The sequence below is a fragment of the Nuphar pumila genome, chromosome 13, assembly GCF_984573655.1.
Source record: "Nuphar pumila chromosome 13, dmNupPumi1.hap1.1, whole genome shotgun sequence".
In the NCBI taxonomy this organism is placed as follows: Eukaryota; Viridiplantae; Streptophyta; class Magnoliopsida; order Nymphaeales; family Nymphaeaceae; genus Nuphar; species Nuphar pumila.
Window position 1 is genome coordinate 85505909 of NC_143261.1, and position 26050 is coordinate 85531958.

General features: G+C 41.4%; 1 protein-coding gene across 4 annotated transcripts in view; it reads left to right on the top strand.

Annotated features, from left to right (window-relative positions):
• Positions 1-26050, top strand: part of LOC149818967 (acyl-CoA thioesterase II) — a 173817-nt gene that overhangs the window by 47304 nt on the left and 100463 nt on the right. For all 4 annotated transcript variants that reach the window (XR_016427221.1, XR_016427220.1, XM_089984881.1 and 1 more), the window contains exon 8: positions 11678-11765. Coding sequence is in view for 2 of the 4 variants with exons in the window: in XM_089984881.1 (XP_089841007.1) it covers positions 11678-11765 (88 nt within the window). In the remaining 2 variants the exon portion in view is untranslated. The remainder of the gene's footprint in view (positions 1-11677; positions 11766-26050) is intronic.

The following is a 26050-nucleotide window of genomic DNA, read 5'->3' on the forward strand; positions in this document are numbered from 1 at the left end:
CAGAGACGATGCCCCTGCCTAACGAGAAAAGAGGCACATGGAGGACTCAACCCCCTCTCCTGCCGCAACAAGGAGCAGGGAGGGGCTCGACCCCCTCCCTTGTCAAAACAAAGAGCAGGGAGGGGGCTCAACCCCTCCCCTGCTGTAACAAGAATCAGGGAGGGGCTCGACCCCATCCCCTGTCAACATAAAGAGCAGGGAGGTGGCTCAGCCCCTCCCCTGTCACAACACGAAGCAGGGAGGGGTCTCAGCGCCTCCCCTGCCATGATAGGGAGCAAGGAGCAGGGAGGAGGGGCTCGAACCTTCGCCAGCCGTAACAGAGAGGACAGAGAGGAGGAGGGGCGAGCCCCTCCTCTGCCGTAACAGGAGGCAGGGAGGAGGGCTCGGCCCTCCCCTGCCGTAACAGAGAGGACAGAGAGGAGGGGGGCCGAGCCTCTCCTCTGCCATAACAGGAGGCAGGGAGGAGGGCTCGACCCCTCCCCTACCGTAACAGAGAGGACAGAGAGGAGGGGGGCGAGCCCCTTCTCTGCCGTAACAGGAGGCAGGGAGGAGGGCTCGACCCCTCCTCTGCCGTGACAGGCCAATCGGCAGGGGCTTTTGCCCCTGTCAGTCGACGAAGGGAGAAGAAAAGAAAAATGGGGGAAAATGAGGGGAGGTGCTCGGCACCTTCCTCCCTGGCAGACCCTGAGCCACCACGATTGGTGGCTCTGGTTCACCGACCCTTGAAGAGGAGGGTCGGGGGAGACGAAGAGGAGAGAAGGAGAAAAAGAAGCGTACCTGGGGAGTCGCCTGAGGAAGAATCGCCGGCATGCGAGCGTCGCCGGCGAGGTCGCAGAGTGGAGGCTCGAGCAGGTTGCCGACGTCAGGGCCTTTCGATGAGCCGAGAGATCACAGCAGGAAGAGGAGCGTCTGTCGCCGGCGAGGGGGGGATCCGGCGATGCTGTCGCCGGTGGCTGTGCTTGCCGACGATGGCGGTCGAGGAAAGCGACGAGAAGGAGAGAGAGACGAGAGAGGAAGAAGGGGGGTGGGGGTTCTCTTTGAAACCCCTGCCTCGCTGTCTTCAAAAGACATGGGAGGCGGTGCCTCCCTTTCGGGTCCGCGTCGGGTCCAGATCCGACCCGAATCCAAGCCTTTTTTTTGTCGTTTATTACAGTATCATGATAATATCACGATATTTTCATTTTAGCTATATTTTGAAAATATTGCAAGATTTTCCCAATATTATCGGCTATGTTAATTTTCTTAGAATTTCTCGGGATATTTTCAAAATATCTCCAATATCGGTGACTATGATTTATTTCTTTTGTTAGTAGTTTGCATAATGTGTCTTCCCCCTCTCTCCCTCTCTCTCCCTTTTTGTTACAGCATAAAATGGAATTCCTTTTTAAGAAAATAGGCTTAATTTTCTTTGTTTGGTTTCTCTGTTCTTCTGGCTGTTTTTGTTGAATCTTCCTTTTTGTTTACTTGCAACTTTTACGATAAACACTTTCATTCTTTGGATATCTCATTTATTCATCTAGTAATTTTTTTTCATCTGTATTAGCTGACCCACAAGGGCTCCACACATCTGGCTAGGTGGGTCGGCTTAAGGCATTGAAGTTGAAGGCTGCCATGAATTCGATACTCAGGGTGTGTGGCTTGCCTTATGGACAAAGCAGCAGGCTCCTTGGTGGGCAAGGGGGGAAGACAAGGGGTTTTTAACTGTTTGGGGGTGGGCCATACGTCAAAGTGTCAGTCTCTCCTGGGTCCCACCACTTGAACCGGTGGATTTTCCCCTCAATAAATATATATTTTTTCTATATTACATAGTGAATTTGTGTACATGAACAAAATACTTGCAGCCAAAAGCACACAACAATGAGTAAAGGCTGCTGCTTATATAAAATGTAATAAGGTGATTTCCCGTTCGAAACTGTGACATATGGTTCATTAGACACACTGCTGTATCCGTATGAAATGCCTTGGTCCATAAATCTAGCCACAACTTTGACTCATGCATCTTAGGCAAGGCTATCTCGGAAATATGGTGATGTTTTCTTTCAAGAACACCATTTCGAGTTGATGTTTTGAGTAGGATGTTTCATGCTGTATAACCATTACCTTGGGTGATGATTTTGTAAAATCATTGGAAACGTCCTTGAATCTTTAGGAGATAAAAGGACACCTATTTTTTAGGAAACATATCAAAGAAAATTAGTAAAATCATCAACAAAAGATAATATAGTAATGAGACTTTGATATAAACATAATTGGGGTTGGCCCCCTTCACATTCAAGTGCTAACTCAAAAAGAAATGTGACTCTTTTATTTGAATAATCAAATGGAAGTTCATGACTTTTTACAAACTCTAAAATGTGAACAAAGAAAAGGAGAATGCTGAATCTTATCATGGAGAGGAATAAGAAACATCTAGAAATCCTGAATTTTGGTGTCATTATTTGCTTTCTTTACACTAGATAGGAGCAATTAAAAAGAAAAAATTAGAGGCAACACTCCCCATGCTTCATTCAGAATATACCAATCTCCACATATTTCTACGTGCACCAAATATCCACTTTGTGTGAGTTTCTTTCTAGAAATAGATGACAGAGAGACTTAATAGTTGGTTTTGCCATATAGTTGCAACAGTCTTTTGTTGTTAGGAACAGGCAATGTATCTGACAAATAAAGAGTACCTGATTAGTGGGAATAACTACTATCTCTACATGTATGATGTGATCACTTTTCCATCACTGGTGACTACTTTTCTAACATACAATAAGGTGGAACATGAGGTGTGCCTTTGAGTCTAAATACCACAGATCCAGACTTGATCTACTAGGTGTTGACTGCACGTGCATATTTTCTGCTCATGGATTTCAGATACAATTACGTTATATAATCAGTACGCTAAGATCTGTGCTAAAACCATCACGATCATGAGCACTAGACACTGTGGCTGCATAAGGCTGCGAGTGCAGCTGCACAAGTGCTGCTATTTGATTACCTCGTAATGGGACAACTGCCAAAGCACAAAAATGCACTGAAACCAGAGTTGCCAGTCGAGGAAGCGGGAGAGGGAAGCGATACGGGAAGCGGAAGCGGGAAGCGGGAAGCGGGAAACGAGGCATTTATAAAATTTTAGGAAGCAAGAAGCGCGGGACGACTTAGGAGCGAACCGGGAAGCGTCTCAGAAGCGACCTAGGAAGCGAACCGGAAGCGACCTAAGAAGCGAAGAAGGAAGCGACATAGGATTCAAATGAGAAGCAAAAGGGAAGCGAATAAGATTCGAAAGAGAAGCGAAAATGTAATTATGTATTTTTATTTTATCACATACATTTTAAACACTTCTTCTTTCTTTATCTTTTGCCAAAAGAAAAATCTCGTCTTACTTTTTATGTTATATTTCATATTCCTTCAAATTTAAAGTGAAATTTCCCAAGATTATTCACAAATTTATAATGTCCAGAGACTAATATAAGTGACTATGCTTTAAACAAAGGAAAAAAACAAACCTACTTGTAGAAAGTTGGCTTGTGTGTGAGTTTGTGACTGATGTAGGAAAAAGAAAAGAGAAAAAAACATTCTACTGCTAACCACAAGCAAAAGGCAAGATCATGATTGCAACAACTATACATCATCATCAAGTTGTATTTTCGCAATATCATGAGTCCACTTTCTTCTGTGTACATAGATTATTCACATTATTATGTGATTGTATTCTTCTAAAGGTGAAATTGATGATCAAATAGCACATAATCAGATGGAATCAAAGATGAGCAATGCCACAAATTCAAGAAAGATCAATGCAAGACTTGTTTTAGTGATGGTGATGAAAAAGCTACAGACATCTCAGTTCACGAGCATAAGATCCATCTCAGTTCAATCATTATTTGAGAGCATGTGCTGGCAGGTTTTTTTATGGCATCTCAGCCCAAGGTAGCAGCATGTCGGAAACGAATGACAGCTACAGCCATGGCAACAAGATTCCTCGTAGGACCACCTGTGATGGCAATCTCCTCCACAGTTGATTCAGAGTTTTTGCCCTTGCAGTTAGGGGGGTCCAGGGGCGGGCCGCCCCTGGCGGGGGGTTATAGGGAGGCAGCGCCCCCCCCCCCCCCCCCCCGAAGAATTTTTTTCTGATTGTGACAGATTTTGCCACAAGAGTAGCCTTGCCAATCGATAAAGCTACTGCAAGACCAACACATTTGATCCATTTTATCATCATCCACTTCACAAAGCAAGTATAAACATTCACGTCCATGAACACAAATGGAAGCATGTGCAAAGTCTGCATACACACATTGCCATATGTCTGATTGCCTACGCATGCACATATGTGTGAGAGAGAAAGTGAGAGAGAGAGGGTGAGAGAAGAGATAGAGAGAGAGTGAGCGTACCTAAAAGGATTAATCGCCGAAATTTTTTGAGGTCGCCGGAACTCGAAACTCAGAGGTCGCCGAAAATGAGAGAGAGAGAGAGAGAGAGAGGAGTCGGATGATGCGTGAAAAAACAAAACCCTAAGGCCCTTTCGATTTTGTTTTTTCACGGGTTTTATAAAATACCCATTTTAGCCTTAGTAAGAAACAGATTCACGTGTTAATTTTTTTTTAAAAGGGAAAATTTGTCTTTCCAAATTAAGCATCCGAAACGCATCCCCCTTTATTGGGGTACGCATCTTCTTTTATTGGGGTACGCGTCCCCTTTTAAAGGGAAACACGTCCCCCTTTAAAGGGAAACACGTACCCCTTTAAAGAGGGACGCGCTTCCTGAATTGAATATGCGCTTCCCCACGCATTTCGGAAGTGCCACGTTTCGCGCTTCCGAAACGCGTCTCGAGGAAGCGCGCTTCCCCTATACCATAGGCGTTTTCGGTAACTCTGACTGAAACTAGCAAAGTTGATGGTTTGTAGGCCAGCACATTATCTGTAGTAGTAGTTCTAGCTAGTGTCCTCTTGTTGGACACACATCTAGCAAGTGACAAAGCCTCCACTAAGTGTTGAATTGGTGCTGGTGTAGGTAGGTGTCCTCTTTCATGTCTTGCATTATTTCGTCAACCCCCATGAGATACAACACCCCTAGGATGGCAGCATAGAACAAAAAGAAACATGCCATAATGTGGCTGAGTGTCTTCTTTGTGCGAGTAAATAACTGTAATGGAATGACATCCAAGAAAGAAAGTCTTCAAATGCCACTTATGGGCGAGCACACAAGTGCAACAAAGCACTCACAAGAGAGAACACACAATATTAAATAATTTTACTAATGTTAATGCATCAAGAAGAATGCATAAGAAATGAAATGGGGAGATTCCATTTAAATACAAGAGAGCCAAAGAAGACTAGCCGTTAGACTAGTCCAATGGCTAATCAACCTTGCTAATTTAATTACAAAAAGCAATGAGAAAAAGAAAAACAAAAGAAATACAAAAATATGTATGTAACTAGATACATTCTACTAAAGAAAATATATATAAAAATGATTTTATATATATATATAAAGATACAATGTTTACCACCACCCCTCAAACTTACAGTGTCACTACCTAAAGTTTGATAAAGAGAAATTGAAATCTATGAGAAGAAAAAACCTTGGTGAAAAAATCTGCCAATTGATGCTTTGAATTCACATAGGGTAAAGATAGTCTTCTTCAAGAACTCTTCTCGAATACAATGACAATCTATTTTGATAATGTGTGATTGTCTGCTATGTAGATCACACTTTTGTTGTCACAACACAACTTGGATGACTCTATCAAATGAACTCCCATGTCCTCCAATAGTTTGCATAGGAAAAATTGAAATCTAGGAGAAAATCCTTGGTGAAGAATCTGCCAATTGATGCTTTGAAATCACATAGGGTAAAGATATAGTCTTCCTCAATAACTCTTTGCGAATATAATCACAATCCATTTTGATATGTTTAGTCCTCTCATAAAATGTGTGATTGCCCAAGATCACACTTTTGTTGTTGCAACACAACTCGAATGGCTCTATCAAATGACTTCTCATGCCCTTCAATAGTTGTATCAACCACACAAGCTCCGAAGTAGTAGATGCCATAGCTTGATACTCTTCTTCGGTTGACGATAGTGATAACTTTTGTTGCTTTTTGCTCTTTCACGAAATTAAGGAATCACCTACAAAAACACAAAAACCAGTGGTTGAGCAAATGTTATTTACATCACCCCAATTAGAATCGTTATAAGTAATTAAATTTAAAGTTGAGGTAGATGACAAAAAATGCCCTTTGTTGATGGAATTTTTGATATATCGCACTATACACAACACTGCACTCATATGAACAAAGGTAGGTGCATGCTGAAACTGACTTGTTGTATGAACCAAGGTTGTCTATATCATGCTGTATCATACGGTATGGTATGATATATATCATTACTTTTGCGGTTTATGATATGATACACACTTGTATTACAATATGAGTGTGTATTGTACGATAAACCTGTGTATCGACCCATATCATATGATATACTACCAGACGGGTCTGGCATATTTAAAAAGACTTGAAAGGTCTATTTTTTTTAATTTGGATTTAAAAGGTCTTTTGAGGGTTGAGTTCTCCATATGTTTAGAAGCAATTAGAAGACAACCCACGCATCCTAGGTTCTATGAGATCGATTTGGGGGTCGATTCATGTGTAAGGGAGAGGGATTTTGTGATTTTCTCAAGAGTGCATTTCCACTGATTTTTCCACTCAAAGAAGTGGGTTAAGGTAAAAAATCTTTGTTCTTTGCTTGTTATTGAGTATTTTTTGGGAAACATGGCATCAGAAGATCTGGCATAACAATGGTGCACTCAAGTAACGAGTGAAAACCGATTAAAAATCAAATGCAACTATTGCTAAAATAGTTTTTCGAGTGGTATCTCTTGGTTGAAGCATTATTTAGTCGGGACACATCATAATGTGCATGCATGCATGTCTAGAAAATTGCCAGATGTCGTAAAATGACAATACTAGCAATTACTTGATGATTTGAGAGGAAAAAGACAAGAAGAGATGAATGAGGCATAAATAGGGTATGTGGAGCCCTGAAAGGATATGTATTACGAAGATGAGCTCCCTACTTTTGATCCTACAACCCATAGCATAGGATTCAAAGTAGGAAGTTCTACAACGAAGCGAAAAAGTGTGGCTGGTGCTAGTAGTAGTGCCACGGCTGCCACCGTGGGTACAAAAAGAAGAGAAGGATGGAGTTATTCGAGAGGAGGACCATGAGGTAGAGCTAGAGGCTTTATTAGGAGCTTTTTCCGTCCTAGGGCTACCCTTGGGGTGTAGTCAGACATTCCAAAAAAAGAGAAAATCGCTGCCCTCTGGTCGCAAAAAAAAGAGACAGACAAGGGGGTCGTCGCCCCCCTTGCCTGTTGGCCGAAAAACAGGAAAAGGAGGAGGAGCCCCCCCTGCCTATTAGCCGGAAAGGGAGGGAAGGAAGGGGCTACGCCCCTGCCCTCTGGTCGAAAAGGGAGGAGGCATGGGGGCATCATCCCCTGCCCGCTGCCTGGAAAATGAAAAGGCCGATGACGTCGCCCCCTGCCTGTCGATAAAAAGGAGAGCATGGACGGGCGGCACCCCTCTCCTGTTAAATGAGAACAGAGAGAGAGAGAGAGAGAGAGAGAGAGAGAGAGAGAGAGAGAGAGAGAGAGAGAGAGAGAGAGAGAGAGAGAGAGAGAGAGAGAGAGAGAGCAGGGAGATGCATACCTAAGGGGTCACGTATCTCCGGTCGACTGCTCTGGCGAAGATGTCTGGCAAAGGAGGAAGAGAGATGAGTGAGTGGGGGGGGGAAAGCTTCAGGGAGAGAGAAGGAGGGGGGTGCCCCCCCCTGCGTGTTTAAATAGAAAACACGGGGAGGGGGTGCCAGGTCTGGATCCGGTCGGATCCAAATATATATATATTGAATTTCTCGGGTTTTACATGTAGTTTCTTCCATCAAACTTGATGGGAACAATGATAATCACTTCTTTGTCGGCTATTGGAATGAGAAGAGAAGAATAAGAAGATGGGATAAGAGAATAAGATATGATTAGATGATAAAGGTTCCACCAAGTGGCTTTCACACGAGCTCACGAATCTCCAACACACTTTCTATGAGCACGATCACGAACCCACAAACTCCAAGAGCTCAAGGTTCTGATATCATGTAATGAAACAAAAAAAAGTGCATAAATAGATGCCTCTAAGGGTTAAAAAAATACACAAGTGTGCACAAGTACAATATGCCACTTATGGGCAAGATGCAAACTCACAAAGAGTAAGGCAAGCACGATCCATTAAAGGGCTATACTATAAAAAAACATTTTATTTACAAAAAATGACCGCACTGTAAAACAAAAATGTCGCATTTTCCAAAAAAAAAATACAATTTTAAAAAATCCATCTCTGTCCAAAATTTCAACTTTTTGGCTGTAAAGGGACCTTTTCACCCTTTGCACATGCGAGATTCCTCTGATATACAAACTTTCCTCTCAAATATTCTAATATGCAAATTTTCTCCCAAATATACGATTTTCCTCCCACATTTGCGAATGTCCTCCTGCATGCTTCCATATTTGTGAATGTCTTGACCTTCACACGTGAATGTCTTCATACATTTGTGAACGTCCTGCTTGTGCCCCTTATGCGATTTTTAGTAAAAGGAGTTCGTTGAAAAAACTAACACTTCAAAAGCGCGATGGACATTTAGCGACACTTTAAAAGCACGATTGACATTTAGCGACACTTTAAAAGCACTACTAAATCCTTTAGCGACACTTCAAAAGCACGATGGACATTTAGCGACACTTCAAAAGCGCTATGGACCTTTAGTGACACTTCAAAAGCACCACTAAAGCCTTTAGTGTCACTTCAAAAGCGTGCATTTTGGGGGGAAATTGCAAAATACAGTATGACATTCACATATTTTGGGAAAAATATTACATATTTGGGAGGACATTTGCATATTCTCATATTTTGAGAGGAAATTTGCGAATGTATGAGAGAAAATTTGCATATCTGAGAGGAAATTCGCAAATAAAGGAGGAAATTCTCATTGGAATATTTGAGTGAAAGTTCACATATCTGGAGGAAATTCGCATGTGTGAAAGGTGAAAAGGTCCTTTTACAGCCGAAAGTTGTGGTTTTGGACATAGGCTGACTTTAAAAATTTGTAGGTTGGGAAACACATCATTTTTGTTGTATAGTATGGTCATTTTTCGTTTTATTTATCTTTGAATGCTTAAGAAAAGCGTGAAGCACCCAATAGGAGAGATCCCATATGTATAGAAGTAGAGGAGAGCAAGAGGCTAGTCCAACTGGCCATTGGGCTAGTCCCAAAGGCTAGAAGTACAAAAAAGAAAAAAAGAAAAAGAAACAAGAAAGAATAGACAAAACTACCCCTAATGGGCAGGTCCTATTACACAACGGAAAAGACAATAGTGCCCTTAAAGGGCATGACCTATTACATGCATGACATAAGAATAAAGAATATATATGCATATATATGTACCAATATGTACACACATAATGTCTATATATATATATGTACCAATATATGCACACAATGTCTATATATATATGTATGTATGTATATACATATCTATCATAGTAATTAACACGAAGACCATTGATGAATTAAAAAAATTGCTTTGGCTTTATTTGCTTTCAACAAAGTTCAATATCTAGAGAGCAATGCCACTTAGGCTCCAACATCGAAAGCTTGTCCCAAAGTTGGGAGAAAGTACCATAGTATGCTCTCACAGTCATCTCCCCTTGTTGCATGATCCACATCTTATTTTGAAGCTAAAATATATGATCGATATCCCTTAGAGAGAACATTCTTTTGAGGAAGTTCCATGCTTGATTAGTATAATCAACTTTGACAAGATTTGAGCATATTGAGACTTCCACATTATTGATAAGACGTGTCATAACCTTTGAATGACCCATCTTCCAGTCCTTCCATTTTTGTTGTATTTCGCAGTAGACTTGTCTTTTTCATCCCTTTGTTGCATGGTATTGTCATTCTCTATTTTTGTGAGAATTAGTTGAGGTGCCTTTTCGGAACCATCAACAAATCCCTACAAACCTTTTCCACATATGTGATGTTTCATAGAGTTAGACCTCACCACATAATTGGAAGAGTTGAGTTTGTATGGGAGGAAGTTGATTACTTCCTTGTCATCCATGTCCATGAGAGAAGAGTGAGAGAAAAGAAAAGCGAGGAAAGACAGAGAAGGAGATGTGCACGATATCAAGATCACCACAAACACTTGAGCTTTTCAATCAACACGATCATATGAGCACTCTGGGCACAAAAATGCACGATCATGATCACGATCACACGAGCACCACAATGGTCCACCACAAGGATCAAGAGCCTATATGTTCTGATACCATGTAATGAAATGATATCCAAGAAAGAAAGTCTTCAAATTCCCTTTATGTGACAAGTACTTTGGTTCTTAAAGGGGTCCAAAAATCAACGGCCCACAATGTGCCAAAATTTCATAACTCAAATATAACATTTTTACATGAAACACACAATCCAAGGCTTGATCCTTAGCAAAAAAACTATGCTGAACACATCTATGTGATTAGATTGAGACGATACAACTTGCACCTATGATTTCTAGCTCATTAGTTCCTTACCTTAGTAGCAAATATTTTCCCTATATACATAAAAGTTACAATATTTAACAATAATTTCATGTTCAAATAGCACAATGCACAATACATTAATTGTGTATGACGAGAATCTTATTAATATGCACAGTCACAAACATATTGTACTCCAGTACAAACCCTTGTCATAGATTGCATGCATGTCACCATTTGATGTAGAGGAGATTGACTGCAGCTAACTGATCTGTAATAGATTTTAGTTCAAGGTTTCCACAACACTCAAATTTCCTTTGGCAAATTTATCTAACTGTTCTTTTAAGAGTGAGATTTTCAGGATTGATATCTCCTCAAACTACCTATGGAAAATTTAACATTTCCCCCTTGCTGAGACTCTCATAGGTGGTATCCAGAATAAATGGTTTACTGGGAGGTAAAAGGCAACCAGATTGCACGGAGCTTCCCTTGTGACAAAGTTTGTAATTATCTGCATCAGTGCTTGGCCAGGTAAAGTGTTTTGGACAATAGCAGGATTTGGAAAGATATACCGCTTGAGTGGTTCCCGGATCCTAAAAGTTTATAATGCCTTTATATATTTTGTACTCTGGCAGGGGTTTGCCTGACCCAGCTTGCTAGTCCGATCCACCCACCCCCCACCACGACCAAACAAAAAAAACTTGAACCTTCTACATGTAACAACCAGGTGTAAAAGTATGCTTTGATAATTAATGATATATATGTTTATGATTGGGAGCAAAATTTAAGAAGAAGAGGTTAATTATTTTAGTTTTTTGGTGAAAAAACTTCTCTATTGGGCAATAAAAAAGGGAAACCTGTGCATAAGTCATTATGAGGGCATATTTAGCAGGTATAGAAAAATATATTGAATCTTCTGCGTACAGAAAATAGTAAAAGTGTAAATGGTCTGCAAATAATAGACCAGCTCTGTTTATGGATTTTATAAGATCTTGGAAGCATCTTCTTGAAGCTAATTTTCAGATTAATTTATTTGATGTAGTTGATCAGGTGTTGCCACATACACTATATGATGTATTAACAAATTTAGTTCCGGTGATATGTTTTGCAGGCTCTGACAGCAGCAACCAAGACTGTAGATTGTCTGAAGCTTGTGAACAGCTTGCATTGCTATTTTACTGTTGGTGGGGATATTAACTGTGAGTATGCTATCATTCTTTATAGTGCTAAAACAATGAGGCAGGATTGTAAGTTCTAGGCTTATGAATGCTAGAATTTCAGTGGGATCCTTTTGAATAGTAGTGATGGGTTTTGTTCACTAGGAAAAAGGTTTGTATGCTAAGTTTACAATGTAAGTCTTTAATGCTACTTGGTTAATCCTGTTGCTTCTTTCTTGAATTGAAGTTATGTTAATGGGCTAGAGATTATTTATTAGTGTTTGCATCTTCAAACTGGTAAAGGTAATTGTGAAGCAATTACATTTGGAAAAATGGTCTTAGGTTAAATAGGTTGACACCTCAGACAATTGGGTGTCAACATGCATGTAATAAAAAACAATGTATTGACCAGTGTTGGATATCTAATTGGTGGTGGAGCCCACCACCGCTAGTGTTATTGACCCATTTGAAGTACGAAGGGATTCTATCAGCTCAACTAAAATTGGGATTTAAGTAGCCCTTCGGACTTTCGTTGGGATTGTGAATCAATCGTTTTAAAATAAAGTGTTTTTCAAAAGTTTTATGAAAAAAGAAATGTCAACTTTTGAAAAGAAAGTTTCATTAGTTTGCAAAGTGGTTTACAAAGTGTTTTTGTAATAATCGGGAGAAAAAAAAAGTTTGGATCCGGGCCCGGATCCGACCCGGGTAAATCAGTCGGCTGCGTGCTTTTAAAAGCACGCAGCGACTGAGGGAGGAGGTTCTGGAAACCTCCTTCCCCCTCTCGCCCTGTCGTCTCTTCCCGACTCTCTCCCTTTCCTCTCCCGTCTCTGTTCCCCATGTGGCCACCGACGCTGACAACTCGCCGCCGGCCACCACCCTTGTCTCGGTTACTGTAGGCATCGACGGCAGCCGTCAGCGACCTCCCTCCGACGCCGCCGCTGCCGCCGCCGGCGACCACTAGGTACGCCCCTCTTTTCGCTCTCAGTCTCTCCTCTCTGTTCCCTCTGTGGAGGGGCACGACCCCTCCCTGCTTCTGTTACGGCAGGGGAGGGGTCGAGCCCCTCCTCCCTGCTCCCTGCGTCTCATGACAATAGGGGAGGGTCGAACCCTCCCTGCTACCTTTGACGGCAGGGGAGGGTCGAGCCCTCCCTGCTGCCTCTTTTGGTCAGGGGAGGGGTCGAGCCCCCTCCCTGCACCATCGGCTTCTTCTCTCCTTCTTTTCGGTCGGCAGGCTGGCAGGGGCGACGCCTCCTGTCGCATGTGTCCGACTGGTTGGCAGGGGGTGATGCCCCCTGCCGCCTGTTGTTGATCGACTCACAGGGGTTTCCAGCCCTTGCCTCTCACTCTCTCTCTGTTATCGCTGGCCGGTAGGGGCTGTGGCCCCTACCGAACGTCTTTGGATAGGACGACAGGGGCATTGACCCTGTCGCCTGAAACTTTTGGATCGGCAGGGGCTAAAGCCCCTGCCTGTCGTTTCTGGGAGGTCGGCAGGGGCTGGAGCCCTGCCTGTCTTTTGTCGACAGGGGCGACGCCCCCTGCATCTGTTCTTCGGCAGTAAGGGTCATTGGACCCTGCCTCGCATTTCTTCAAGGTTGGCGGGGACCATTGCCCCCTGCACCTTGTTTGTTTTTCGGTAGGGGGTTTCGCCCCTCTGCCTTGATCTTACTGCCTCTTTGCTCTTCTGGCAAGCAGGGCGATGCCTCAGCCTCCCTCGTTGCCTTCGTAAGGCAGGGGCGCAACCCTGCCTACCCTTGCTTTCGGAGGGCAGAGGCGCAACCCTCCTGCCTCCCCGTTGTTTGCTGACAGCAGGGGCTCGTGGCCTTGCCCCTGCTCCTTGCGCTTATAGCAGGTGCGTATGTGCACGATGCCCCTGCTTTTGCTTCTTTACGTCAGGACGACGATAGTGCCCCTGACTTTCTATTTTGATATTAGCTTGCTAAGATCGTTACTTTTGCAGCTCGTACGACGGGTCCCGCTCGCGCTCCGCGACCCGAGCCGCCAATCGCGTACATTCGCGGACGGCAACAAGCTTGCAACTCTCAAAGGTAGGAGAAGATTGCACAGAAGACTTGGACAATTGAATTAAGTTTAATTAACTAAAAAGGACAATCAAATAAATATATATGCATATATATATCATATATATTTATACGAGTGACATTTAACTCAAGGACGCAGTTTCGCGATCCTTGTCCTTTACTTCACCGTCGTGTATCACGCAAAGGTTCTGCGTTGCACTCCTGCTTACGACCTTTACTTTGTCGTCGCGCTTTGCGATATGCTCTTGCTTTTGCATATGTGTTGTTACTGCCTTGCTATTGTAGATGACGCTCAGGTATTCGCTCATTGCATACGCGTTTGAGGCATCCTCGTGGAGGATGCAAGAGACATCTATCACTTCCTCTTGCGACAAGAGTTCAGTCGGGAGCAGGCGATACACCTTCGTCTAAGGAGAGGGATACCTCATAAGGATCCTGGCTCTTCGTGTGCGCAGTCCTTCAGAGTCGACTTGAGATTTTAGGGAGCTGCGCAAAAACATCAAAGACTGCTCCAAATCGAAGCATTTGAAAGGATGTGACTGGCTGGTTCTGCTCGCCTTTTTGGCATATCTCGGGTGATCTCGAATTGGAGGTTCGAGCGAACTTCTTAGCGGGTGTTCTGTTGAGAAACCCGTATCCCGTCTATCGAGGTCGGTATCGAGTCATGCGAGACATGTAGATACCCCGATAGCGGATGTGATTCGAGATAATCACATGCATAATGTTGGCACAAGGTACTGTTGTTTCAAAAGATAAGGTAAAATTGATAAACTTTACATCTTTGTGAAACACTCTTGTTGAAGCTTCTATTGAGGAGCTATACCCCTTTCATCCTAGAGTACTTGTAGTCGTGCACGACACGTCTAGTACTGCGATGATCGGATGAGATGGTCGTGCGACCTCGAACAACGCTAAATGTAAAATGTTGTAATCACATAAATGGCCTCACATTCGCCTTCACATGCAAGATGCTCGAGTGGTTTAAATACCACAACATAGAATGGGTCGTTAGTTAAGCAACCCCTAACGTACCTATTCGCTTCTTTGTGTCCGTCAAGGGAGAGGACAGAGCGGTACAAACTCCAATGTACAGGTTGTTAACAACCACCCTACGGGCAACGATCCGGCCTCCCCAGTCATTGGAGTTAGGAGAAAGGGGCTACATTAGTTAGCTAAACACTTCTGCAGAAGTTGGATGCGTTCGTGGCACAACCTCCTTTGGGGAATCCTCTCTCGGCTAAAGCCGTCCCTTTGGAGCGAACTCAACTAGCTATTCGGGTTATTGAAAATACATAGAATAACAGACGCCCGAACTAGTTTCAGTTGGTTCTACGTTTTGCCTGCGCGTACCCGCAGGTTCGTAATTATCGAAACATAAGGTCTGTTCACACTGGTCGTTGAGTCGTGAGATTCGCTTGCACTACTGTTTCTCTTGCACTATTAATTTGCTTGCACTACTGCTTCGCTTGCACTACTAATTCGCTTGCTTGCTCGATAGTTCAGTATGCTACTCGTTGAGTTGTGCACGCCTGTCAAGGCGTTACTCTAGTTGGTTAAACTGCTTACACAGTTCTTTGCGGAGTAATAAGGAGCTTCTCTGGTTAAATACTTATAATAGTAGCATTATGCCAGTTGCTACATATTATCATGTGACTTGCTTTATCCCTTGGTCGAACTGTTTGGTGCTTATTGTAGCGTAGCTCTTGTTGGCTTGCATCTCTTATGATTGATGTGATTGTATACAGCTCGTAATCTACGAACTGGTGGCAACTAGGATTGATGTGGTCGCTTGTCTTATAAGTTGCTTACATATTGTGATATAACTGTTGCCGTATGATTGCTATTAAATGGCTTGTGATGTAATGGTTTATGCCTTACTATTAATTTAATTACTTGTTCATGGACTGAGCCATTTTATGGTAATTATATGTTTTACGAGCATTGTTATGAGTGTTTGTCTTATTCAGTTGTTTTGTTTGGCTGACGGGTAGAGTTAGTTACTCTTTGCTTATAGAATCAACTGAATTGCCATATTTGCGCGTTCTCATGTGTCGTTTACACATGCTTTGAGGGCCTATTTGAGGATTGCAATATTCCTTGTGGCAATAACACGATGCGTATATTATGCTTCTATGTGAAGTGATACGATGTACATTGCTGATATGCATGCTTGTGCCCATATTGTGGCTACCGACCCCGACGCGGTCAATGGTTTAGAGCAGTCGATTATTGATGCATGTATCACTGAGTGGGGTGTCTGTCGAGCACCTGATCTCCAAAGGATTATTTGCGAGGGCGTGTATGATCAAGACCAGGTACCCGACTAGAGTGGTAGATTCTCTGTGAGGATATACACTATCCACGAACGGGTAGCCGCAAAAACGGTGAACTCCTGTGAGGAAGTGTATGGTCTAAGACCAGGTATACCATCTAGGGCGGAATTCCTTGTGAGGTTATACATGTCCCAGACCAGGTGATCTGGGCGTTGATCTTATTGTTTGTATTAGTGACTATCGACCCTGAGAGCGGTCATTTGTGTGGATGCGTGTATCGCAATGATTTTCATTGGATATGACATTTGTTAGGGACTGATCTCCCAAAGGTTTCGCTGTGAGGTTATACATTTCCCAGATCAGGTGACCCGGCTAGAGTGAGAGATCTCTGTGAGGATGTACACTGTCCACGAACGGGTAGCCGCAAAGACGGTGAACTCCTGTGAGGAAGTGTAGGGTCCAAGATTAGGTATACCCTCTAGGGCGGTAATTCCTTGTCCGGTCGTATATCTCTCGGACCGAACGATCCGACATGGATCTTGTGTTTTTGCTTACTATAAAAAGTTATGGTGAGCTGTGATGATCTTCTGAGATTGTTTGTGATAGCCAACTATGAATTCATAGTTTCGGCTTTCTGTTTTAGCATGATTACATGCTTGACTCAGGTGTGAGAATAAGATCGTTAGCGATTTGAGTTAGTGATCATGTTTTGGACCTTCTAAAGAAGGGTGAGCTTTTCTGAGAAGGTATGACGCCTTAGTGCGTAATAACCGGTGACGGTTAGCCGCGTAAGACTTTGAGAGATGAGGATAGATTAAGGTCGTTCAAGACAAAGCGTTGGTTAGAAGTAGCGAGTGACAAACTATGTCCTGGTGGTGATTAGATGCAGAGACCTCGTTCTAGAAGCGAGGACAAGCTTGTTGCGTAGTAGTTCACAGCTTACGATCAAATGGATCGTATGCTGCGTTGGTCAGTTGCATTGCTTACTTGCGTTGAACTGCTTACTGTTTGCACTACTTACGCATTTGCACTACTTACTCGCTCGCACGCCTTATTCGCTTGTACTGCTTACGTGTTTGCACTATTCACCTGCTTGCATTGCTTACCTGTTTAACTGCATATCTGCTTTAAACTGCGTAGCCTACTGAATTAAATGTACTTAATTCAGTTTCCTGTTAGTCTCTCTTGTGCACCTACTAGTTTTTCGCGAAACTAACCCATTCTATGGGTACAGGTGATGTTTAGGTACTCTACGGGCGATGGCGCGATTGCAAGATGGCGTCAAGACTTCTTCTTCCTGCTCTTAGCTCGCGTCCTGGACGCTATGGGTTTGTATCGGATTTTCCTTGGGATATCCGAATCTTGTGAGTTTTGGTTCTTTTAGCTAACGTGCCCAAAGTATTCAACTTGCCTTATGATTTATCAAAAGAAAAATCTTCCGTTGATTTCGTAAACAAACTCTGAAGGAAAGAGATATTTCTAGTCTCTTGCCTGTTTTTCTAAAAAGGTTCGCAAGGTTGAAATTTGTGGCGTTACAGTTTTAAAATCAGTTTTTTATTGTCTTTTCTATATGTGTACCGCATTTTGAAAAGTTGATTTTATTGTTCAAATGAAGTCTTGCAAAAGTGATTTGAAGATATTTAAAAATGTCCTTCTCAAATGTCTCTTTTTGAAAACGTCAAAAACATAATATTAAGAGTGTGCATTACTCATTAGATATTATTGTTTTTTAGAATGAAAGTTTTGATAGAAGTAGCAAGAATTTAAAGAGATTCTCACAGGATATTTCAACGAGGATAGAGACAAGGAAGCCAAGCATCTGAACCTCGGTATAGTTATTGGTTTGATCTTTTAGAAGACATAATAATCATCTCATAGTTGTATTTTGTCTCGTATTGGAGATTTTAATGAGATGAAAGATTAGAGTTTGAAACTTTGAATGCTCTGCAAATGTTCATGTCCTGATGACAGAAATGAACAACCTAAAGTCACACCCCAAGACAGGACCAATTATGGTTTTGGTTTTGGGGCATGACATAGGATGTTCAAAGCAAGTCTCACTTGAGAGTGACACAAGTATAGATCAGGACCAGGCTCAAGGAGCAGACAATAGTATACTTAAGCAACAAGAGAGGTTGAAGAAAAAATTATTGGAAGTATTGAAGTGCTGACGTTTTCACAAAGTTGCACATATTTTTTAAAGAAAAGTTGTGCATATTCAAAACGTGTCATATTAGGCAATAATTGCAATATGGGATTTGTAATTTTTGTGGGTTTAATGGTTTTATTTTTAGCCTTTTGTACATTGCATACACACACCACCAGGGATGTTACATCCCATCTTTCCATCCAAACCCAAACTAAATCAACTTTATTAATTAAGAAATAATAGTCATGAGAAAATCAAATAAGGACATCAGAGTGCATAAAAGAAAATAAAAAGAAAGAACCACGCTGTCCATAGAAGTCTGCCAAGCAGTCGTGTGGTCCTCTCGTAACTCCTCTCATGAGCAAGTCGCTTTACTGGTCATCTGAGACTGCGAAAAACACAAAAAGTAGGGTGTCAGAATCTAAAAGAATCATGCGTGTGAATCTTTTTAGTGAAACAAACAAGTAAAAAAAATATAAATAAGATTTATACAATATTTTAGAGGGACACGATTATGACAAATTCATAATTCAACTAATCATTTATGCAATATAGAATAATTATTCAGCATGAGGAAACATTTAATAATCAGCAAGGATTACAATTTAAGCATTAAAGACATTCAACATGCATTAAGGAGCAACATTATGCATTCACTAATATATCATTATTTAGGGAAAAAGTAAGTATGCATGGTCTAATGCATAGCAGGACTATGCATAATTTCAGTGCAATGCATGAATAAATTATTATTATCTTTTATCAGAGTTTTTTTTTTCATATGCATGTCTTTATTAAATGCACACAATTTAAGTTCCTTTTTTTATTATTACCGTTGCGGATACACCAAACATGTAGAATCCTCGAGGTCAAATTAGGTTCTCAGGGTAGCTTAGCACATAATTTGTATTTTATTACCAGGTTTCAAACTTAGTCTTCGACCGAAACAACCTTCGGAACATTAGACCACCTATCTAATGTCGGGGACACCAGGGACCATCCATCCACAAGTGCCACTTTTCTTGGTATACCAAAACAACAGCTGTGTCTACACACCACCTTTAAGCAAAGTGGTAGATTCTTCCTAAAACCGTGGTCAGGAGAAGAACCTTAATATCGGGTTCAGGGGCAATAACACACACAGAGTTTTTGTATCCTCGTGGTCCTCCAAAATTGAAACTCTAATATTCTCATTCTAACGATGAGAGATCTCATAACGTATATTACATAGTTCTTTTATTTTTATTTGATTATTATTATCCCATTTCTTTAATTTGCAATTTAGCATGCAAACAAATGGAATAACTTGCATATTCTCATGCGAGAAGCATCACGGGACCACCGCCCGCAGAAAAGAATAGAACAGTGCAATACAGTGTAAAATATTAATGTGATTTTTGCGATGCATTATAAACAAGTAAAAAAGAGCAAACCAAAGCTTAAGGCTCTCCAAGCCTACAATGATTCTTATTGATCATTGAAGCACCATATGCAAAAACCTTATAAATATGCCATATATAAACTATATGCCTTCCAAATGCACATTCATATATGCAAATCTTTAACTATGCACATGATACAAAAATATTCATACGCATGTTTTATTGCATTTCATATGCTAGTGACAAATATAAGCTTTCATTTAATGCTCATCTTTAAATCAATTGCATACTTCCATTCATTATACATACTCATGTCAATTGCATACTTGCATTGCAGACACATATTCAAATCAAAGCATAATTTTCTTAAGTGTATCAATGCATAAGTTCATCAAGTGTATACATAACGTTTTCTTTTGAATATACATATTCATTGCATACTTCCACTCTATACCCCAAATTCATGTCAAATGCATAATTTCATTTAATGCATGTATTCATTTTAAGCATGTAGATACTTAAGCAAATATACATATGCAATCATAATCTAAAATTCAAGATTTGCACATACTTACAAGTTACATTACATCTGTAAATAACAATGCATTTGAATATTGATCATGCAAAATTTATTCATCATAAGCTTGCGAAATCACTTTCTATTATACATGGTGAAATCTGGAAATTTAAAGATGCACAGCTTATATGCATATTATTTTTTTTTTAAAACAAAAAATTTCAACACCCACATGTACATAATTTTTTTTGAAGGGGTTTACACCCAACCGACTACCTAGTCGGCTGGGGTTCCAAACAGGCCCAGCCGACCCTGGTTAGACCCCTGGTCAGGCCTGTCCTAGTCCGGTCCAAGGGCTGGACTGGGTCTGGCCAGTCCCTGCCAGCCCCGGGTTAGCCGAGCCAGCCCAGCCGGACCCATCGGTTGGGCCTGACAGCTCATGCACAAGCCCCGTCTGGGCCTGTGTGTGTGCTGTCAGGGCTGGACAGACCACCCAGTTGTACTAAAAATTTTTATATAATTTTTTTTTTTGAAATAGGAACCTTCTTTTTTTTTGGACCTGGGCCGGCTCAGCCGAGCCACTCGGCTGAGCCCCGTGGCTTGGCAGGCCCTGCCAGGCCAGTTGGACATATTGAGATTGTAATATCCGACCCACGTTGACAGACCCGACTGGGTTAATAGACCCGACCCACTTTGTATATGGGTCTGCTGTATATTGATATATGGATCTGGGCTGACAGACCCTACCCACGTTGTATCATAAATATAATACTGAAGATAGTGCACACACGATTATGAAGAGTCACTCCAGTCATTGCCGCCTCTCCTTCTTGCAATATTTCTCTCTTCTACAGTGGATGAAGAACAGATCGAAGGGATCTCTTACATGGTATCAGAGCGGGTTAAGAAGTGAATACCAGGTCGGGCTCTCCCCTTTCTCTTTTCCTTTCTCCCTTCCCCTTTTCAATACCCTCTTCCTCTCCTCTCTTTGATCCTAAGTCTGACCTTATCAGATCAGACTCTATACCTCTCCTGTCATTAAAGTGGATCTCACCATATTAGATTAAAAACCACCTCCTTAACATTTTAGGTATTTTTCTTCTCTAGTTGTCGACCTCTTATATTGAATACAGTCACGTCACATAGTCTGGTGACGTCAAACAGGATCTACTTCTCTTAAATCTCGTTGGATTGGATTGTTCCAGTCCATGCGTTTCATTCCTAGTCGTGACACATTGTTTCTTTTCTTCAGCAACGATTACAATGAAATCTGATCGTATCTTATCAGATTTGTGTTTTCTTTTAAATCCAGATCGTTCCTCTACCTTTCAAGTCAAATCTCATTCTCCAAATTGTTTTGCTTATTCATTATTTCCTGTTAGCATCGACGAATCAGATCTAAATCAGATTTCAACGTCTCAGCGTGAAATCTAATCTGATCTCATTTCTCGCCCAACGTGAACTCTCCTCTCTCGTTTTCACGTCAGTCACTTCCAATATCATATCAAAGTGTCGGTAAAAAAACAAACAAACATATCTTTCGACCCTTACTTTGCCGTGTCCTGCTGATTCTCTCTGATCTGTTGCAGCAATACTATTTTAGCAAAAAAAAAGGGTATCCTTTGCTGGGAACTCCAACTGCTGATTAGAGTGATCTTTTGTTGCCCTTTCACATGGACTCTCCTTCCCTTCCCTCCAGTTTCCTTGGACAACTCATATTTGAGAAATTAAACACCTCAAACTACAAATTTTGCCTTTTCTTAAGAGTCTGGATCTCTCTGTATATCTTGATGGAACAATTCATGCACCACCAGAATTCGTCCTGCAAGAAGAGCGAAATGATAAAGGAGAGGTTTCCACCAAATTGATTCAAAATTCAGAGTTTGTAACATGGAGACGCAAGGATCAGGCAGTTGTGGCTTACATTACCTCTACACTTGCACAAGAGGTACTAGTGGCCATCCCTGATGAATGTTCCGCCCAAGAGTTGTGGCAATTATTGACGCAGACTTATTCACAGATTTCAGAAGCTAGGATTTTGCATTTAAAGAGAGAATTTCAGCTTTTGAAGAAAGAGAGTTTATTAGTGACATAGTACATGAACAAGGTCAAGAGTATTACAGATCAACTAGCCATGGTGGGTTGTGTGATTCCAGACAAAGAAAAGGTTCAACAGACACTGAATGACCTGGGATCGGATTACCATATGTTAGTTACCTCTCTTTTATGCCTTCCTTCATTGCCTAGTTTTGAGGATCTACGGGCTAAATTACTGCAATATGAAGTTACTATTAGGGGCGAGGAAATGGCTTTACATTCCAACAACCATGAGGTACTTGTCATAGGGGTCGTATCAGGATGAGGTCGCATGGGCTTTCGAGGCGGTCGTGCACAGGGAAGAGGTACTCAAGGAGGCCGTGGGCTTCTTCCCACTCCAAATATGTCACCTAATTTATATCCGAGACATCCTAGAAACATTCCAACATGTTTTCAGTATAATAAAAGGGGGCACATTAAAGCAAATTGCTGGCATAATCCACAAAACAAAGGCAAATTTAATGGCGTTGGGCCTTCCACTAGGGGAGATGGCTCTAAAGGCGATGAAAAGGAAAATGTGAAGAACCTTCTGATCTCCGCTCTTTCAGAATTGAGCTTCAAGCAAACTGAGCAAGGGATGTGGTACATTGACTCTGGAGCCGCTGCACATGTGACGTGATATTGGTAAGATTTCAAAACCCGTTCCTTATCGTGGTAAATTTAGCATTAAAACTGGAGATGGTGCTCTCCATCCTATCTCTCATGTTGAAAATATTTCTCTTTCTCTTCCTAATTCCTCATTATCTTTAGATGATGTTTACCATCCTCCCAGTATTGTTAAGAACATTGTTTCTGTTTCTAAACTTGTTGATGATACTAATTCTTCTGTAGAATTTACTCCTTTTTCTGTATGTGTCAAGGATCTTCTCACGAAGAAGACTCTCGTTGAAGGAAAACGGCAAGGGAACATGTACGTCTTCAAGGAGTCTCTTCCAGTTCGTCATGCATCAATAAATTCACAGCCAATTCGTTCAGTGCCATTCAAAGATTGTTTTAGTTTATCCCAATGTAATAAGCCAGAGATTTGGCATCGTCGTCTTGGTCATTGTAATCATTCATTCATTAAGAAGCTTGTGTCTAGTGGACTTCTGTTGCAGTCTAGTTTAAATGTTGGGATTGATTTTTCTCTTTGTTCTAGTTGTCAATTATGTAAGAGTCATGTTCTCCTATTTCATCCAATAAATCAAAGAGCTTTTGTGCCTTTGAAATTGTCTATTCTGATGTCTAGGGACCTGCCCCACAACCCTCTTTATCGGGCAACCGTTATTATGTTATTTTCATTGATAGTTACTCCAGATACACCTGGATTTATTTTATGAAACATAAATCTGAGTTTTTTAAACTTTTTTGCTCATTCTATGCCTTAGTCTATAATCAATTCTCAACTAAAATTCAATATTTTCATTGTGATGGTGGAGGAGAGTATTTATCAAAGGAATTTACTGAATTTCTCCAAGATAATGGAATATGTCGCCGAATATCTTGCCCACACACACCACAACAAAATGGTGTGGCGGAAAGAAAACATAGGCACATTGTAGAGAGTGCACTGAGTATGTTACATGACACTTCCATTCCTCTAAACTTATGGACGGAAGCTTTTCATTCAACTGTCTATGTCATAAATCGACTGCCAATGAAATTACTATTAGATCAATCTCCTTATTTCACACTCTTTGGGGATCACCCTGACTATAATGAGTTACGAGTGTTTGGCTGCATCTGCTATGTTCATATTGCCAGTTCTCGCCGTGATAAGTTTCAAAACAAAGCATGCAAATGCCGGTTTGTTGCATATGTGGATCAGTACAAAGGATATCGCTGCTATGACCCTACTACAAATCGTGTTTGAGTCTTACGAAATGTTGTGTTTGACGAAGCTCATAATGATGATTCAGTAAATGCAGAGAGACACACTAAAGATGCTGAAAGTTATCAACCATGGCTTGTTGCTAAGGTGCTTGATCACATGGGAATGCATGCTGCACCCTCATGTCACACCCTATCCATAGAACAGAGTAGTACAGATGCCCACCTAGAAAAGGAAAGGCCAGCCAACACACCAGGTGTTTCTATTCCTGTCGTTACAGATGCTACCAACTTTCAAGGGATTACTTATGTGCGACGAAACAAAGCCAATGTTCGGCAACCTATCGTTCAACCTAGGAGACCTGAAAAGACTCGTCATCCTATTGAAAGATGGGTAAGTTATGACAATTTCTCTACAGACTTGCAACTGTTCATCTCCCAGATTGAAAAGCATGATGAACCCGTCAGTTTTTCTCAAGCATCTATGTCAATCAAATGGGTTGAGGCTATGAATGAGGAAATGCAAGCCTTACATGAGTATGGAACTTGGGAGATTGTTCCTAGGTCATCAGACAAGAATGTGGTAGGCTCTAAGTGGGTCTATAAAATCAAGTATAAACCTGATGGATCCATTGAACGCTATAAGGTGAGGCTAGTGGCGAAAGGATTCACTCAAGAATACAGGCAAAATTATGATGAAACATTTAGTCCTGTGATCAAGACGAGAACTATTCGATTAGTTTTGTCCTTATCAGTTCAGTATGGATGGGCTCTAAGTCAACTTGACGTCAAAAATGCATTTTTACATGGCAGCCTCAAAGAAGAGGTGTATATGGAGCAACCCTCTGGCTGTACAGAACATAGCCCCAACACACATGTTTGCAAGCTACGAAGAGCCATCTATGGCCTAAAGAAGGCCTCTCGCTCATGGTTTGATAGTTTCTCTATTGAAGTTCAGAAACATGGGTTCGTTTGATCTCATCTTGACCATTCGCTTTTTATTTTTCGAGATCGTCACGTACGCACCTTGATTCTTATATATGTGGATGATATCATCATTACTCGGAACTTTAATGAACACATAGAAGCTACCAAGATCTTATTGAGTCGACAATTTAAGATGAAAGACTTAGGGTTTTTGCGTTATTTTTTAGGGGTTGAAATGGACCGACAAGACGACACACTTTCATTATCTCAACACAAATATACTTTGGATTTGTTGGACAAGGCAGGCATGAAGGACTGTAAACCTCTATCTACTCCTAGTGTCCTTAATCATAAACTCGGATCTCAGGATGGAGACACATATGAAGATTCCAAGCAATATCGGAGTTTTGTGGGTATGCTTCAATATCTCACCTTCACTAGACCAGACATTGTGTATGCAGTGAATCAAGTTTCACAATTCATGCATGAACCCCGAACAGAGCATATGAACGTTGTCAAGAGAATTCTTCGATATCTAAAAGAAACTCTTGGAGATGGTCTAGTTTATCATCAGTCCAAGATTAAAGGGGAGAAACATACACTAGACGTATACACAGATGCAAATTGGGTTGGAGATCTAGATGACAGGCGGTCAGTTTCTGGATATTGAGTTTTTCTTGATGGAAACTTGATAGCGTGGAGTAGCAAGAAACAACGTGCAGTTGCACGATCTAGTACTGAAGCTGAGTATCGGTCTATGGCGGCTGCTACAACAGAGCCATGATACCTTTTGACTGAACTTAGCGAATCTATGCTACCCACCACTCTCTTGTGCAATAATCAAGGTGCCATACAGATTGCCTTTAATCCTATTCACTATAGTCACACAAAACATATACAGATTGATCAACACTTCATTCGGCAAAAGATTGAAGATAGAGAAATTGAACCAGCTTATGTTCCTACGGCTGATCAAGTGGCAGATTTGTTCACTAAGGGTCTTACCTGTATGCATTTTTGGTTCTTGAAGAACAAGTTGTCCATGTTGCAAAAACATGCACAACTTGAGGGAGGGTATTGAGATTGTAATATCCGACCCACGTTGACAGACCTGACTGGGTTAATAGACCCGAC